This window comes from Pediculus humanus, genomic scaffold, assembly GCF_000006295.1.
Source record: "Pediculus humanus corporis 1103172108293 genomic scaffold, whole genome shotgun sequence".
Lineage (NCBI taxonomy): Eukaryota > Metazoa > Arthropoda > Insecta > Psocodea > Pediculidae > Pediculus > Pediculus humanus.
In genome coordinates, this window is record NW_002987862.1 from 403,495 (window position 1) to 417,859 (window position 14,365).

General features: G+C 26.5%; 4 protein-coding genes across 4 annotated transcripts; 3 read left to right on the forward strand and 1 right to left on the reverse strand.

Moving 5' to 3' along the window:
• Positions 1–925: 925 nt before the first annotated feature.
• Positions 926–3,634, forward strand: Phum_PHUM547010 (uncharacterized protein; the record flags this gene model as incomplete). Its single annotated transcript, XM_002431733.1, has 8 exons — positions 926–1,151; positions 1,245–1,495; positions 1,578–1,783; positions 1,872–2,082; positions 2,261–2,445; positions 2,542–2,921; positions 2,981–3,315; positions 3,434–3,634. 8 exons carry the CDS (start codon positions 926–928, stop codon positions 3,632–3,634), a joined length of 1,995 nt encoding a protein of 664 aa, XP_002431778.1.
• Positions 3,635–6,310: 2,676 nt separating this feature from the next.
• Positions 6,311–7,220, forward strand: Phum_PHUM547020 (uncharacterized protein; the record flags this gene model as incomplete). Its single annotated transcript, XM_002431734.1, has 3 exons — positions 6,311–6,475; positions 6,551–6,796; positions 7,200–7,220. 3 exons carry the CDS (start codon positions 6,311–6,313, stop codon positions 7,218–7,220), a joined length of 432 nt encoding a protein of 143 aa, XP_002431779.1.
• Positions 7,221–8,209: 989 nt separating this feature from the next.
• Phum_PHUM547030 (uncharacterized protein) lies at positions 8,210–9,275 on the reverse strand (the record flags this gene model as incomplete). Its single annotated transcript, XM_002431735.1, has 5 exons — positions 8,210–8,389; positions 8,526–8,603; positions 8,780–8,901; positions 8,980–9,093; positions 9,194–9,275. The coding sequence occupies 5 exons, from the start codon at positions 9,273–9,275 to the stop codon at positions 8,210–8,212; spliced, it is 576 nt and encodes a 191-aa protein (XP_002431780.1).
• A 789-nt stretch (positions 9,276–10,064) lies between these two features.
• On the forward strand, positions 10,065–12,946 carry Phum_PHUM547040 (radial spokehead-L, putative; the record flags this gene model as incomplete). The annotated part of the gene is made up of 10 exons (XM_002431736.1): positions 10,065–10,273; positions 10,452–10,638; positions 10,731–10,924; positions 11,096–11,183; positions 11,323–11,634; positions 11,718–11,837; positions 11,926–12,073; positions 12,141–12,292; positions 12,381–12,598; positions 12,676–12,946. The coding sequence occupies 10 exons, from the start codon at positions 10,065–10,067 to the stop codon at positions 12,944–12,946; spliced, it is 1,899 nt and encodes a 632-aa protein (XP_002431781.1).
• Positions 12,947–14,365: the final 1,419 nt, after the last annotated feature.

Consider the following 14,365-nt stretch of genomic DNA (forward strand, 5'->3'; position numbering starts at 1 on the left):
ATTATTATCATTATTATTATTATTATTATTATTATTATTATTATTATGTATAATGGAAGCTGAGTCACTTCTTATTGTTGAGTCAGGTCATTGTTCGAATGGATTTTCTCTCTCTCTCTCTCTCTCTTCCCATCTCTCTCTTACTTAGGCCTAAAAGTCAACTTCGAACCCTGAAGATTTTTATTCTTATTTATTTATCTTTAATAATTCAGAATTATTATTATTATTATTATTTATTAACGGATTATAATATTATTTATTGGTTATTGTTATTAATAAAAAAAAAATTTCATTTAATTAAAAAAAAAAAGAAAAAAAGTTGAAAGGTTATACACAAACCTTTAATTTCGAATCGAAGGCATTATTATAGAGTTGTTGTAAAAAAACAAAGATGGCGGAAAAATATTAAAAGATTTAAATTTAATTAAATGTTGGGACGGCGGTTAAAGTTTTTGCTCGTTTCGTTATAAATAAAACCGATCATTAAATAAAAAAAAAAAAAAAATTTCCATGCATCTGCTCTTAAACCGAAATTATACTCATTTGTTATTTTCCCTGAGCAATATGCGGCGATCGGAGTAAAAGTTATATATATGATGGGGGGAGGTGGGAGGGGAAGGGGGAGGGGTTCGAAACATACAAACACGTGAAAGAACATTCAAACATCTATCTCGTGTAAAAATGCGAAATAATAATAATAATAATAATAATAATAATAATAATAATAATAACTTTTTAATTTTTTTTTTTTTTTATTCTAACGTCAGCTGCTGCTTGAACCGTTTTTAATTTTCCCGAAAATAAAAAAAAAAAATTTTTCTGTCTCTCTCTCTCTCTCTCTCTCTCTCTCTCTCTCTCCTCTCTCCTCTCTTCTCTCTTACGCCCGTTTGTTTATATTTGCATTTTGTTTTTTCTAGATATTGCCATGGATTGGTCGGATCATGCTTTGTGGTGGCCGAAGAAAAATTTTTGGTTAACGAGAACGAGATCGACACTCGATCAATATGGCGTACAAGCTGATGCTTTGCTTCATTTTACGCCTATGCACAAATGCCTTAGAGTTCAATTGCCCGATTTAAGGTATTTAGATTGTAAAGTAGATTTTTCCATTAAGACATTCAATGCCGTCATCAATTTGTGCAAAGAATTAGGTAGGTGTTGGAGAAAATATATATGAAATAAATCTCTCCTCCGCAAGGTTTTCATCATTATCATCATTATTATTATTTATTAAATCATTCAAGGAATTAGGCATCCGGAAGAATTGTCATTTTGCAAACCATTAGAATCGAATCATTTGAAACATAATTTAAAAGATTTAAACAACAAAAGGAAAAATCATGAAAATATACAAAACGGTCAAATCCCAAGCGATACGAATACGTTTATTGCGACGGAAGCACACAACGGGTCAAATGGATCTTTGGATAAGAATTCACCATACATGTGCGCGCCGATGACTCCCACGAAAGGATCCGTCGGATCGCCGTTAGGGGTAAAAGAAAATTTTCTAGAAAAAAAAAAAGGTTTCCCTCTCGAACGAAAGAATCAAACACGAATTTTTACTATCGTTATAGTCTTCTGGCACGTGGAAACGAAATCAATCGCCCGCATTTTCCGACAGCCTCAACGGAACCTTAATATTACCTTCTCTGCTGTCTGACACCACCGACGGTTCCATAGAATCATCTCTAGCGAACAGTCCGACGACGCCAAATCAAGAAGCCAGATCTAGACTTTTACGGCCGAAGTCACTAGTCGAAAGAGCGAGAATGAACGTGGCGTGAGTACTTTTGTGTGGGTGTGCGTGCGTGCGTGCGTGCGTGCGTGCGTGGGTGTAGGATTAAAATAATTTTCTTTTTGTTTTCCAGATGGCTCGATTCATCTTTATCAATCATGGAACAAGGTGTGAGAGAGTTCGACACGTTAAATTTAAGGTTTAAATTTTATGCATTTTACGATTTGAATCCGAAATGCGATTCAGTAAGAATAAATCAATTGTACGAACAAGCCAAATGGCAACTTTTAAACGAAGAAATTGATTGTACGGAAGAAGAAGTTCTCATGTTTGCAGCACTTCAGGTACCTAAACAAACAACCGACAACAAACAATCATTCATCCATTTCGATATACATATATATGTATTAATTTTAATTATTTATAATTTAACGGTCTATGGTTTAAAAAGAAAATTGTTTTCCCCCCCCATCCCCTCATACCCCCTCAGTAAATGATAAATTACTTCATTTGTGTCGACAGGTGCAAATTAATATTCAAGCCGGTATTCCACAACCTAAAATGGAACTCGGGAATAACATTGCAGACGACGATATAGATGCCGCTTTAACGGATTTGCAAGTGTCACTAGAAGGTACGAATATAAGTAACGGATGTAACGATATCACACAAGTACCAAAACTCTACGATTACCTGAGGTTTTTAAAGTGAGTCATTTGTTTTTTTTTTTTTTTTTTTTTTTGTGATGTTGGTGGTGGTGGGGGTCGTGGAAGAATTGAAAATGATTTTTCTTTTGATTTCAGACCGAAAAGATTCACTCTTAAACAATTTAAAAAATATTGGTTCACGTGTCGGGATTTAAAATTAACACTTTACAAATCGCAAGAGGATGCGGATAACGGTGGAGAACCCGTACACGTGATTAATTTGAGGGGTTGCGAAGTAACGCCGGAAGTGAACATAGCACAGGGAAAATTTGCAATCAAATTGGAAGTTGCAAGTCCCGACGGAATGACGGAAATGTGGATCAGGTGCGACAGCGAAGAACAATATGCCAAATGGATGGCAGCGTGTCGTTTGGGAGCCAAAGGACGATCACTCGCGGATAGTTCGTACGAAGCGGAAGTTAAAAATATCGAAGCATTTTTAAAAATGCAACATCGCGCTCCGTCTCCCGCCATTAGTCCAACCGCTTTGGATATCGATCCGTCAACTTACGTCCCTCCGAGATTTTTGAAAAAGTTCAAAGGAAAGGTATTGCGTCGGCATTATATGATGCTTATATTTTATTTAAATCCATTTTGGATCTCTTTATTGACACCAAAACAACATTTTCATTCCAGCTTATTCAAAGGATTTTGGAAGCTCACGCGAACGTGAAAGATCTTAATTTAATGGATGCCAAAATGAGTTACATAAAAGCGTGGCAATCCCTTCCAGAATTTGGAATATCTTTGTTCGTTATTAATTTTATGGGTCACAAAAAGGAAGAACTTTTAGGTGTCGCTTTCAATAGGATAATGAGAATGGATTTGAATGGAGATCATTTGAAAACGTGGAGATATAATTCACTGATTGTAAGTCACTGTGTGTAAAAAAAAAAAAAAATCGTGGCATTAGAAAGATGGATTTGAGTGGAATCCATTACGACCAGAATGATTCTAACTTTTTTTTTTTTTTTTTATTGTAAAATAGGCATGGAACGTGAATTGGGAAGTTAAACACATGATGATTCAACACGAAGAAGGTAATATTATATTTAGCTGTCTTTCGGCGGATTGTAAAGTCATTCATGAGTTCATAGGAGGTTACATATTTTTATCAATGAGATCGAAAGAAGCGAATCAAACGTTGAACGAAGAACTTTTTCACAAATTGACCGGCGGATGGGTTTGAACAACATTTGCCCCCCCCCCACCCTCCCATTATAACCTCCATTTTTTTTTTTTGTGCACCACCATTGAAGATTAAGGGTTAATTGTGAATGAATCCATGTCCGAGATATCGATGCTCGAGGGCCCAAAATTCAAATTTTAAACACATATATCTCGGTATTTAAAAAAAAAAAACATGTCTTCCAGTACATAATCATTTTTTTTTTTTTTTTTTTTTTTTTAAATCTATTTAATCATTAAAAATTTGTAAAAAAAAATTTTTTTTTTCGGGGCCCTTCACATCGCATCACATTATTATAACGTACGATAATTATTTATATTTTTTTTTTATTATTGTTAATAACGATTTGATTTTAATCGGGAAAAATCTTTAGCACAAAATATTAATAATAATAATAATAATAATAATAATAATTTGTAAATAATATATATTTAAAAAATATATTTATGTAGATATATATATATATAAAAATTTGTAACGGTCGTTTTAAAGGCTATATTAATATATGAGTGCCTAAATTTAAAATAACTGTGCCTGAAAAAAAAAAAGTATATGCAAAAAAGAATAACTATTTCCCCCCCTTCCTCTTTCCCTTCCCCCCCCCCCAAAAAAAAAAAAAAATTTGTTTATCAAATTAATAATAATAAAAAAAAATTATGATTGATTATTATTATTATTTATATTAACGAAAAAGGTGTAAATTATTTTATTATTATTATTATTATTATTATTATTATTAATCGTTTGTTTGTTTGTTTGTTTATTTGTTGTTGACACGAAATAATAAATTTAAAATTAAATAAAAAAAACAAACTATTTTTATAAAATGTGTATATATATATAATAATAATAATTTTTAATCGTATCGCTCTAATTTTTTTTTTATTAATTAATTAATTAAATAAATGTAAATAAATATATTTTTATTAATAATAATAATAAATATAGTTGACTGCGTGAAAGCTTTAATCAAACATAAAAAAAAAAGAAAATCGTTTTTTTTATTAACATTTTAAAAATGAATGAATCATTTCATATCGTTTAATTGTTATAAACAAAAATAATTTAATAATGATGAAATATATATATTAATAACATTAAATGTAATTAATTAATTAATTAATTTTTTATTGTTTATTTATCTAAATTATGTAATTTAAACAATAAATAAACTTGTAAAAAAAAAAAACGGAAAAAAATGGTTTTTTTGATGTGGTGCTAATAATTTTGTTTATATTTAATTTCTTTTTTAGTATATATATTTATAAATATGTATTTTTCCGCCATTTTTTTTTATTTTATTTTAACAACTTGCACAAATTTTATTTATATATATTTAATAATAACAATAATTAATATCGTAAAAACAAATGAAATTTTTAACTATTTATTATTATTATTATTATTATTATTTTTCTTTTTAAAATCGAAATCGTGAAATTTAAAATAATTTTCAAATCATTTTTAAAAAATTTTTATTTATATGTGTATAATATCATTATTTTGTTTAATTTAATTAAATTTAATCGTTTTTATTAATATTATTATTAATTAACAATATTGAACGAATAATAATAATAATAATAATAATAATAATAATAAAAAATTAAGAAAATAAATAATTAATAAACGTATAATTTTTGATTGTTGATAATAAATTTTTTTCTTATTAAAAAAAAAAAAATTTATTTTGTTAGCATGATGTATTTTATAAAATTACAAAAAAAAAAAAAAAAAAACTATATGAATTGTTATTAAATATACGTTTAACTTTGATTTTTTTCCATTTTTATTTATTTATTTAATGTTTTTCCCGATCGGTTAATTATTTAAATATAAAATAATCGTTTTTTAATTATATTTCTATATAGATTCAATGTAGAATGCGATGTAAGTAAAAAATGGCGGTTTCCGGAAATACGTAAATATCGAAATTAATCGATTCGATATTTCGATTCGGATTTCGATTGTATTGCATTGTATGGTAGACGTTGAAACGTACAAGAATAAAAAATTTAAGAAGTGTTTAATTAATTGTTAACTGAATTTTTTATTTTTTAAAATTTTATTATGTGTTGTTATTATTATTAATTAATGTAAAATTTATTACGTTTTAAGTGGAATATTTTGATCGTTAAAAGAATAATTGATTGAAATTTAAAATTTTATAAAATGAATTTTATAAAAACTTTTAAAATTTTTTCGATTAGAAATAGTTATTGTATTAAAAGTAACGGTTTACAAATTTCACTCAGGCGTCATATAAAATGTAATAATAATAGAATATTATCATTTTATTCAATCGAAACGTTTAATAAATTTAAAAAAAAATTAGTAGAAAAATTATTTAATAATAATAATAAGAAAGAAAATTGTTTAATTTCTAAAGAATCAAGGGCTTTTTATTTTCGTCAATACCTTGATGAAAATTCACATATTTACCCATCAGTTTTTATACCTTCAAAAAATTTAAAAGAAATAAATAATAGTGAATTTATTAATCAGTTAACGGTATTAGTTGAAAAACCCGGTGACACATATAAAGAAAATAATTTTAAAAATTATTTAAATGAAAATTTAAAACGATTATCATTTAAAGAATTGTTACAAGGTTTGTACTTAGCATCTCATAATATGGATAATAAAAAAAAAAATTTTTTTGGAGAGGTTGTTGTAATGTTAGATAATGAATGCATATCGAGAAAAAACATATTGACATTCGATGAAAAATTAAAAGTTGTCGATACAATAAATCCGATTAAAGATTTTAAAAAGTTTAGTTTTGTTTGGTATTTTTTACACAAAAGCTGTTACAAAATTACTAATTTGAATGAAAAACAAGTAAGGAGACCATAATTTTTAAATTACAGTTATTATTATTTATAGTTTTTTAATAATAATTTTTCTTTCTTTTAGGTTGTCCATTTACTGTTCTTACTTTCGAAATTTAAAGAAGTGCCCAAATTAATGAGATTCGGCATTCAAGATGATTTAAAAAATCGAATAAAATATATGAATGTAAATGAAGTGGGAATAATTTCATTTTCTTTAAGTAAAATTAATATTGCACCTTCAAATGTTGAATTATTGTTAAATATCAATGAGAAAATCATGTCTGAAATTAATGATGTTAAACCTGAAATTATAAAAGCTTTTTCCATGGTAAGCTATTCGTTAAATATTTTTTCTTTTTTTAAAACGAATAAAATGTTTTTTAACAATTTAATTTATTCAAGTATAATAAAAATTAATTTTAATTTTTTTTTTTTAGGTATTACAATCGAATGCCACAAAAGCAGTTCTGACAACTTATTCGATATTTCAAAATAATATGATACCTCATGTTGAAAAATTTGACGAAAGTTGTTTGATTGAAGTTCTTTATGCTGGAAACAAATTTAATAAATGCAATAAAATACTAATTGAAAAAGTTTTAGAAAAATTTAAAAATAATTTTGAAAATATATCATTCAACAATATAATAAAGTATATTTTTTTTAAATCGATTTCGAATGATTCGATTAAATTTTAATTTAATTTCAAATGTAGTCAATTTATTTTTCAGATTAATGAATTTGCTCGTTAAATTTGGAATTAAAGATGAAGAATTTTTAAATCTTGCCATCTCAAAATATTCTAATGTAAATTATCATGAAAGTAAATTTATCATACCTTTTGTTACCAATTTATTACATTTTGGAATAATTGATGAATCGTTAATAAAAAAAATTTATACAGAAAATAATATTAATTATTTGATCACCTGTAAGTGTTTAAATAAAAATCTCACAATTAAATTCTATTGTTAATGATTTTTTTTTCTTTTTTTTTTTTTTTTTTCAGATAAAATGAAGGACTTGTTGGTTCAAGCCAAATTTATTGATTTTTATATGAGACTAATTAATCCTAATTACAGTAAAGAGGGTTTGGAAGTTTTAAATAACAATAAAGCAATGAATGTAAGTAAATTTATTATTTAAATAATCACTTTTCATTCATGACAATTTTTTTTTTTTTTTTTTTCAAGTATGTTAAAAATATGATATACAAAAAACATGACCATACAGCAGATATATTAAAATACATGTTTAAATTACAAATCACACTTCAAAATATTTATGGAAATGATGCAGTGTGTTGGATACGAAATACAATTTTAATCGTACCAATTATTATAATGAGATTTGATAAAAATTTAATTGTACAAAATATACCAGAAGAATATAATAAAATAAAATCAATTGAATTTCCAACTCCCATTCACGATGATAAAATATGGTTATCAATTTATTTAAAAAAAATTTCTTATTTAAACGATGAACAAACGACAAATTACAGTTTTAATACGATTGAAAATTGCTTAAAACTTCTTGGATATTCACCATTATGTGTATGTATTAACTTTTTGTTGTAACAAAATTAAATTAAAATTAATATCATTCCATATTTTCCACAGATAAATTTTCCCGATTGGATCTCACAATGCAAAAATGAAACTTGCGAATTTTACTTGAAGGATAAAATAGGAAAGTTTTTACAGGAAAAAAATAATAATATAAAATTATAATGATTTATTTAAATTGTCATAGACTTTTTAATAACACTTAAATAAAATTGAAATATTTTCAAACTGGCTTCTTTACATGTGTTGATAACTTCAGTGAATTTATTTTTAGTATAAATTCCAGAAGTTTTGCAAGCTATTAAATTTTTATCGACGCCATCGAAAACTAAGGTAAAATTTGCTTTACTATCCTACAAAAAAAATAAATATTAATGTAAACAACCTGAATAATAATTATTTCTTAATTTTTTTTTGTTAATTTACCTGTAATTGTTTTAAATCTGGATCTAAAATTATTTCATCTTTTTTATTTATCATGCAACTAACAGCTGCAAATACATATTTTAATGGAATTCCAGCATTTAGTAAAGCTAAACAAGCAGAATTTACAGAACATGCAAGCAACTGGAAAAAGAAAACAATCTGTAAGTAATTTTAACTTGATTATATTTTTATTTTCAGCGACTTAATAAAATATAATTCAAAGAGGTACTTTTTTTTTTTACTATTTAATAAATACTCGATGCTTTCCTGTCTATGACAACATCATTTTTAATTAATTATAAGTATTATTAACTTACTCCACCATAATCTTGCATTTCCTGTACGATAATAGAAATACTCGTTCTGGGATGCTGAGAGGATAAAATTGCAGTTTTACAAATATTATTTAATGATACTTCTTTTATTTTATCTGAAATACCTGAATAATAAAAAAATCATTAATTTTAAATTAAATTAAAGAAGTTGGTTGGTTTTTGTTAGTGCTTAAAAATCTTACTGGGTACACCATTTTTAGATTTAAACAAAACTTCGACTGTAGCATTTTCAGTGAGCAATTTTTGAGGTCTAACTTCAGCAGGGCCATATACAGCAGAAAGTGTCATGGTATCGCCTAGAAAAAAAAAAAAAAAAAAAAAAAGAAATGATTCGATAAAAACTAACTGACATTTTGTCTTTTTATTTGTTTAATGATTCGTAAATCAAAATCTTACCCAAAGCAAACAATGCAGATCCGTCTGGCCTAGATAGGGGATCTAATTCGCAATGTATGTTTCTCATTTCCATAACATCCATTTTTAAACAATTTCTTAAATGATAAATAAAAAATTTACGAGAGTGTAAAACCTAAAACGAATATTATGTTCAACAAAGTTTCACCAATCGCTTAATGTAATTATAAATTTAAAAATTTTGGTGATTAAATGAAATTTTGTGACATTTTTGTTGTTAATAAAATGAGGTTAGGGTAAAAGTCTGGGGGCAAAATTTAAAAAAAAAAAATGATTTTAAAAAATGTCAACAGTATCAAAAAATCTTTTTTAATTTTTACCTATTTTTTTTGCATAACTAAAAAAAATTAATAATTTAAAACTAATTTTAATCAAAATTTTTAACGTATTGTTTTAAATGTATATTTAACATTGTTAACAGACGGTAGACATTTTTTTTTTTTTCAAAGATTGGCAATTGTGAATTTATTATTTTCGTTTATATATATATATATATACTTATTAAAAGTTTTATTTACTTTACTTATTATTTGTTTTATTGAAAATAATGTATTTTAAAATAAGTATTAGTGTATTTTAGTGATAAAATTAATGTATAGTTATACATTATTAATAATGAAAATCGTATCATAAACTTTATCAATTTAAAAAAAAAAAAAAAAAACTTTCAAGTTTATAAATTGAAGTTTGAAAATGATAATTATTAACTGAAATTTTGTCAACATTTTTTTTTTTTTTAGTGTTTTAAATTTGATTTTTATAAATTGTTTTCTAAGAAGAGGATAAAAGTGTTTTTTTAAAATCATTTTCCTTTTCTTTTTTTTTTTCGTTATTATTACTCAATCATATAAATATGGATAAAAGTCCGAATATTTGCGGAGATGAACTTTCTGGTGGTGACGAAACAAAAACTGATTCAATGACGGGTACAGATTTTGAAACGCCATTTGTTAAAAAATTCCCTTGTTTACCCGGTGAAGAAAATTTACCTTGTGTTGAAAATGATTATAGCCGTGCAAAAGCCTTTTTAATGAGGCAATGTATGAACAACGGGGACAATTTGTAAGTCGTTGGAATAAATCGTTATGATTTACAAAAAAAAAAATTAAAAATTTTTCAAAACTTGTCAGCATTTATTTCATATAATTATCAAGCTAACACATCAGCAAAATAATTATAATGATATTGTGAAAATGTTCAAGATCAAAAATTATTATTATTATTTATAATTTTCTATTAGGTGGGATCATTTAAATGAAGTTTTGAAAAAAATTTTAATCGAAAGACCAAAGAACATTGGTTGTACATTCGAAGAATTTAGTTATCGAGTGAGAGAAGAGAGATTTAAATCGAAAACTGATCATCTTCTAGATGTTTATGTTCCACCCAATTATTATGAATATTGTCAAAAATTAATGCAATTATTTGTAAGTATTGTTTTCACATTGTTAATCATTGTTATCAATAATTATATTAATCTTTTAAAAAAAAAATGCTTTGAACTCTATTCAATGATTAGCAATCAGTGGCAATCAATGTGGCATCAGAGATGGCAACAGAAGAAGGCGAAGAAGAAGAGAAAGCTTCACAAAATTTAAAAGAAATGTTTTACTATTTTGAACAAGGTGGAATATCATTATCGAGAGAAGAAATTTTCTGCATAGGAATTCATCTTAAAAAATTAATGGCAAGTCAACCGATTGAAAAGTATAGGTAATTAAAAATTTTTTCAAAAATGTTGAAATGTTTTTTTTTTTTCGACTCTTTTAACAAAATCACTTATCAATATTTATTTATTTATTTTTGTCATGATTAAATCCTTCGATAAGAAATTATAAATAAAGGGTAAATTACTATTGATTACTCTTGGTTTTTAATTGTTAGATTTTGGGGTAAAATACTTGGTACGAAGAAAAATTATTATATCGCAGAAACTGAAGTTAGTGAGGAAGAAATATTAAGAATGAATGCGGTATGTTATTGAATTAAAAAAAAAAAAATTATTATAATTAATTTACTGTTAAAACCCAAATGAAGTTGAGAGGTCAAATAGAATTTTTATAAATATTTAATATAATTAATTAACCGGATGTCGTTTTTTATTTAATCAGGAACACGAAGTACAAGAAGAAAAAGAAAAATTGGAAAAATTAGAAAGGGAAACTGCCAAGTTGGAAGAGTTAAAATTAAAAGAAGAAGCTGAAATGGAAGAAGCGAGAGAAATGGAAAAACAATACGCGGCGAAAAGAACCGATGCAAAATACGCGGAATTGATAAAAGCAGCACAAGAAAAAGGTCTTAAAGAAATGCCGGAAAGGGTTGAATTAGAACCGTGGGCTCCTCTTCCTCCCCTACCAAGATCGACCCCTCCAAAAATAATAGAGATTCCAGTTGAACCACCGGGAACTGGAGTTAATAAAAAGGTGATTTAAGAATGAAGGTTTGAAAAAGAAGATTTTCTTGTCAATTTATCTACTTTCATCTCTTTTTTTGTTTTTTAATTTAGGTTTTTTATGTTTGCAATGGCATTAATGAAGAATGGGTAAAACTTCCAGATGCCACTCCTCAACAAATTGTTGTTTCCAGGAAAATCAAAAGAGCTTTTACAGGAGACCTGGAATCTGAGGTGTTTGATTTTAATCGATTTAAAAACGTTTCTTAATTTTTTTTTGTCTCGATCGAAAGAGTTTTGAAAAATTTTTTTTTGTTTTAAGGTTAACACGTTTCCATCGTTTCCCGGAAAAGAGAAAAATTTATTAAGGGCTCAAATTGCTAGGATATCCGCTGCAACACAAATTTCACCTCTGGGTTATTACACATTTAACGAAGAGGATGAAGAAGAGGCAGAAGTGGAAATAGAGGGTAAAAAATTTATTGAATGAAATGAAAACGTTTGCAACGTTGTTATCTCTTCCTTTTGTTTTATCAGAAGGTAAAACAAATTATGCGAAAAATCCCGATTACGAACCCGTCGCCATAAGAGACTTGATTGATCCGAGCATGTCTTTTTGGGTACATCACACGGATTATATATTGCCACAAGGAAGAACAACATGGTGGAATCCGTCGGGTAAAGGAGAGGTGATGTTGAAAAATTTTACTTTTTTTTTTTTATTAAAAATAATTTTTTAAACGTTAATGGTAATAAAAATGTTTGATGGATTCTCAGGGAGAAGAAGGAGAAGAAGAAGAAGCCGAAGATGAAGAAGAAGAAATTGTGGAAAAAGAAACAGGACCGGAATTGTTGACTCCATTGTCAGAGGATTCAGTTTTGGATTCGATAAATCCATGGAGCGCAAGAAAAACATCCGGTTTGTTTCCAGAACATTCGATTGCGGTCGTACGTTCGAATTTATGGCCTGGAGCTTATGCCTTCGCTACCGAGAAGTATAAAACATCAATAAAATTTTTTATTACGGATCGAATTTGATTTTGATAGTAAAAAAAAAATTTTTTTTTTTTAGAAAATATGGTAACGTTTACATCGGAGACGGTCAAAAATTCACAGCGAGAAATCACACTCCCGAACCGTATCGAGAAATCCAAGAAGAATATCCTCTGGGTCCGGAAATAATGGAAATGGCGGATCCGACACCTCAAGAAGAAGAAGAATGGAGACGTGCTCACGAACCGAAAAGAGTGTCCGACGAAGAAGGTGGTTTCGAAGAAGAGGAAGAAGAAGAAGAAGAAGATGACAACGAAGAGGAGGAGGAAGAGGAAGAGGAAGAAGAATAATAATAATAAAACCAGGAAAAAGGGTATTTATTTATTTATTATTAGCGTATTATTTTTGTTATTAACTTATTATCGTAGTAAAAAAAAATTTTTTTTTGTTTCATTTTTTTATTTTTAACTTAACGCGAAACGTGCGTGTGCGTGTACGCGTGCGCGTACACGTGCGTCACCATCCCAAATAATAAATAAATAAGTAAAATATAAATATAAATCGTGAATCATATTTTGAAAAAATTTAAATTCTAATAATAAAACGCGAAAAAATTATTACGATTCGTAATAATAATAATAATATATATTAATAAAATTATTAAAAAGAAAATTTAATCAACCGTGATAATAATAATAATAATATTCTTTTTACATCAAAGAAAATATTTTGTTTGTTTTGTAATAACAAAATCGGTTCAATAACCACAACAACAACAACAACAACAGCAAAATTTATAAAATTTTTGTTATTTGGCTTTCGAAATATTTAAAATTTAGTTTTTTAGTTTTTTTAGTTTTTACTAAACTGTTTATTTTCTATATAATTTTAGTTATGGTCGGTTTGATTTTTTTTTTTTTTGTTTTCCTGCCAAAGAGTAATTATTGTCTCTCATTCGTTTTGGTTTATTTGTTAAATATATTTCATTATAATATAATAATTTATAATGAAAAATTATATAAATATTTTGTTTGTTTGTTTGTTGTTCGCGTTTGTTTTATTTATATTGTTGTTGTTGTTGTTAAAATGAATAAATATTGGCAAAAGGTGAATGAATTTAGTAGGAAAAAAAAACTAATCACATTGTAAATTACTCTCGAATATTTACAAAAAAAAAAAAGAATGAAGTGCGTAAAAAATTATTGAAAGTTATTTTTTTTTTAAAAGAAAGTAATAACGAAAACAATTCATTCATTCATTCATTCATTCATTCAACATCGTGATGATGATGATAATAAAATTTGCAAAAAAAAAAAAAAAAAAGATATTTACAATTGATATGAAATGAGACAAGAAAAAAATCAAAGTTTTAAGACGGCCATTAATTTAAAATGAAAGAAATAACCCTCAGGGCTAAAAGAAGAAGAAGAGGAAGAGGATGATGATTAATGTCATCTTTGGTAACACCCATAACTTCTTCTTCTTCTTTAACAATCGTACATCTTTGATTTCTTTTGTAAAAAAAATTTTTCACTTCATTCGATTAACCAAAATTTAAATAAATATCCGCGACATATTGATTACGTTATTATTATTATTATTATTATTATTTGATTGCCGACATTTTGTTTTTATCCGAATCGTAACAAAAGATAACCTTATTATTATTATTTAAAATTAAAAATTTGTTGGTTTTATTTATTTAAAATTTGCGACGGTTGGATTTCTTTTGGTGATGGGAATGGTGATGGTGATGGTGGTGGTGGTGG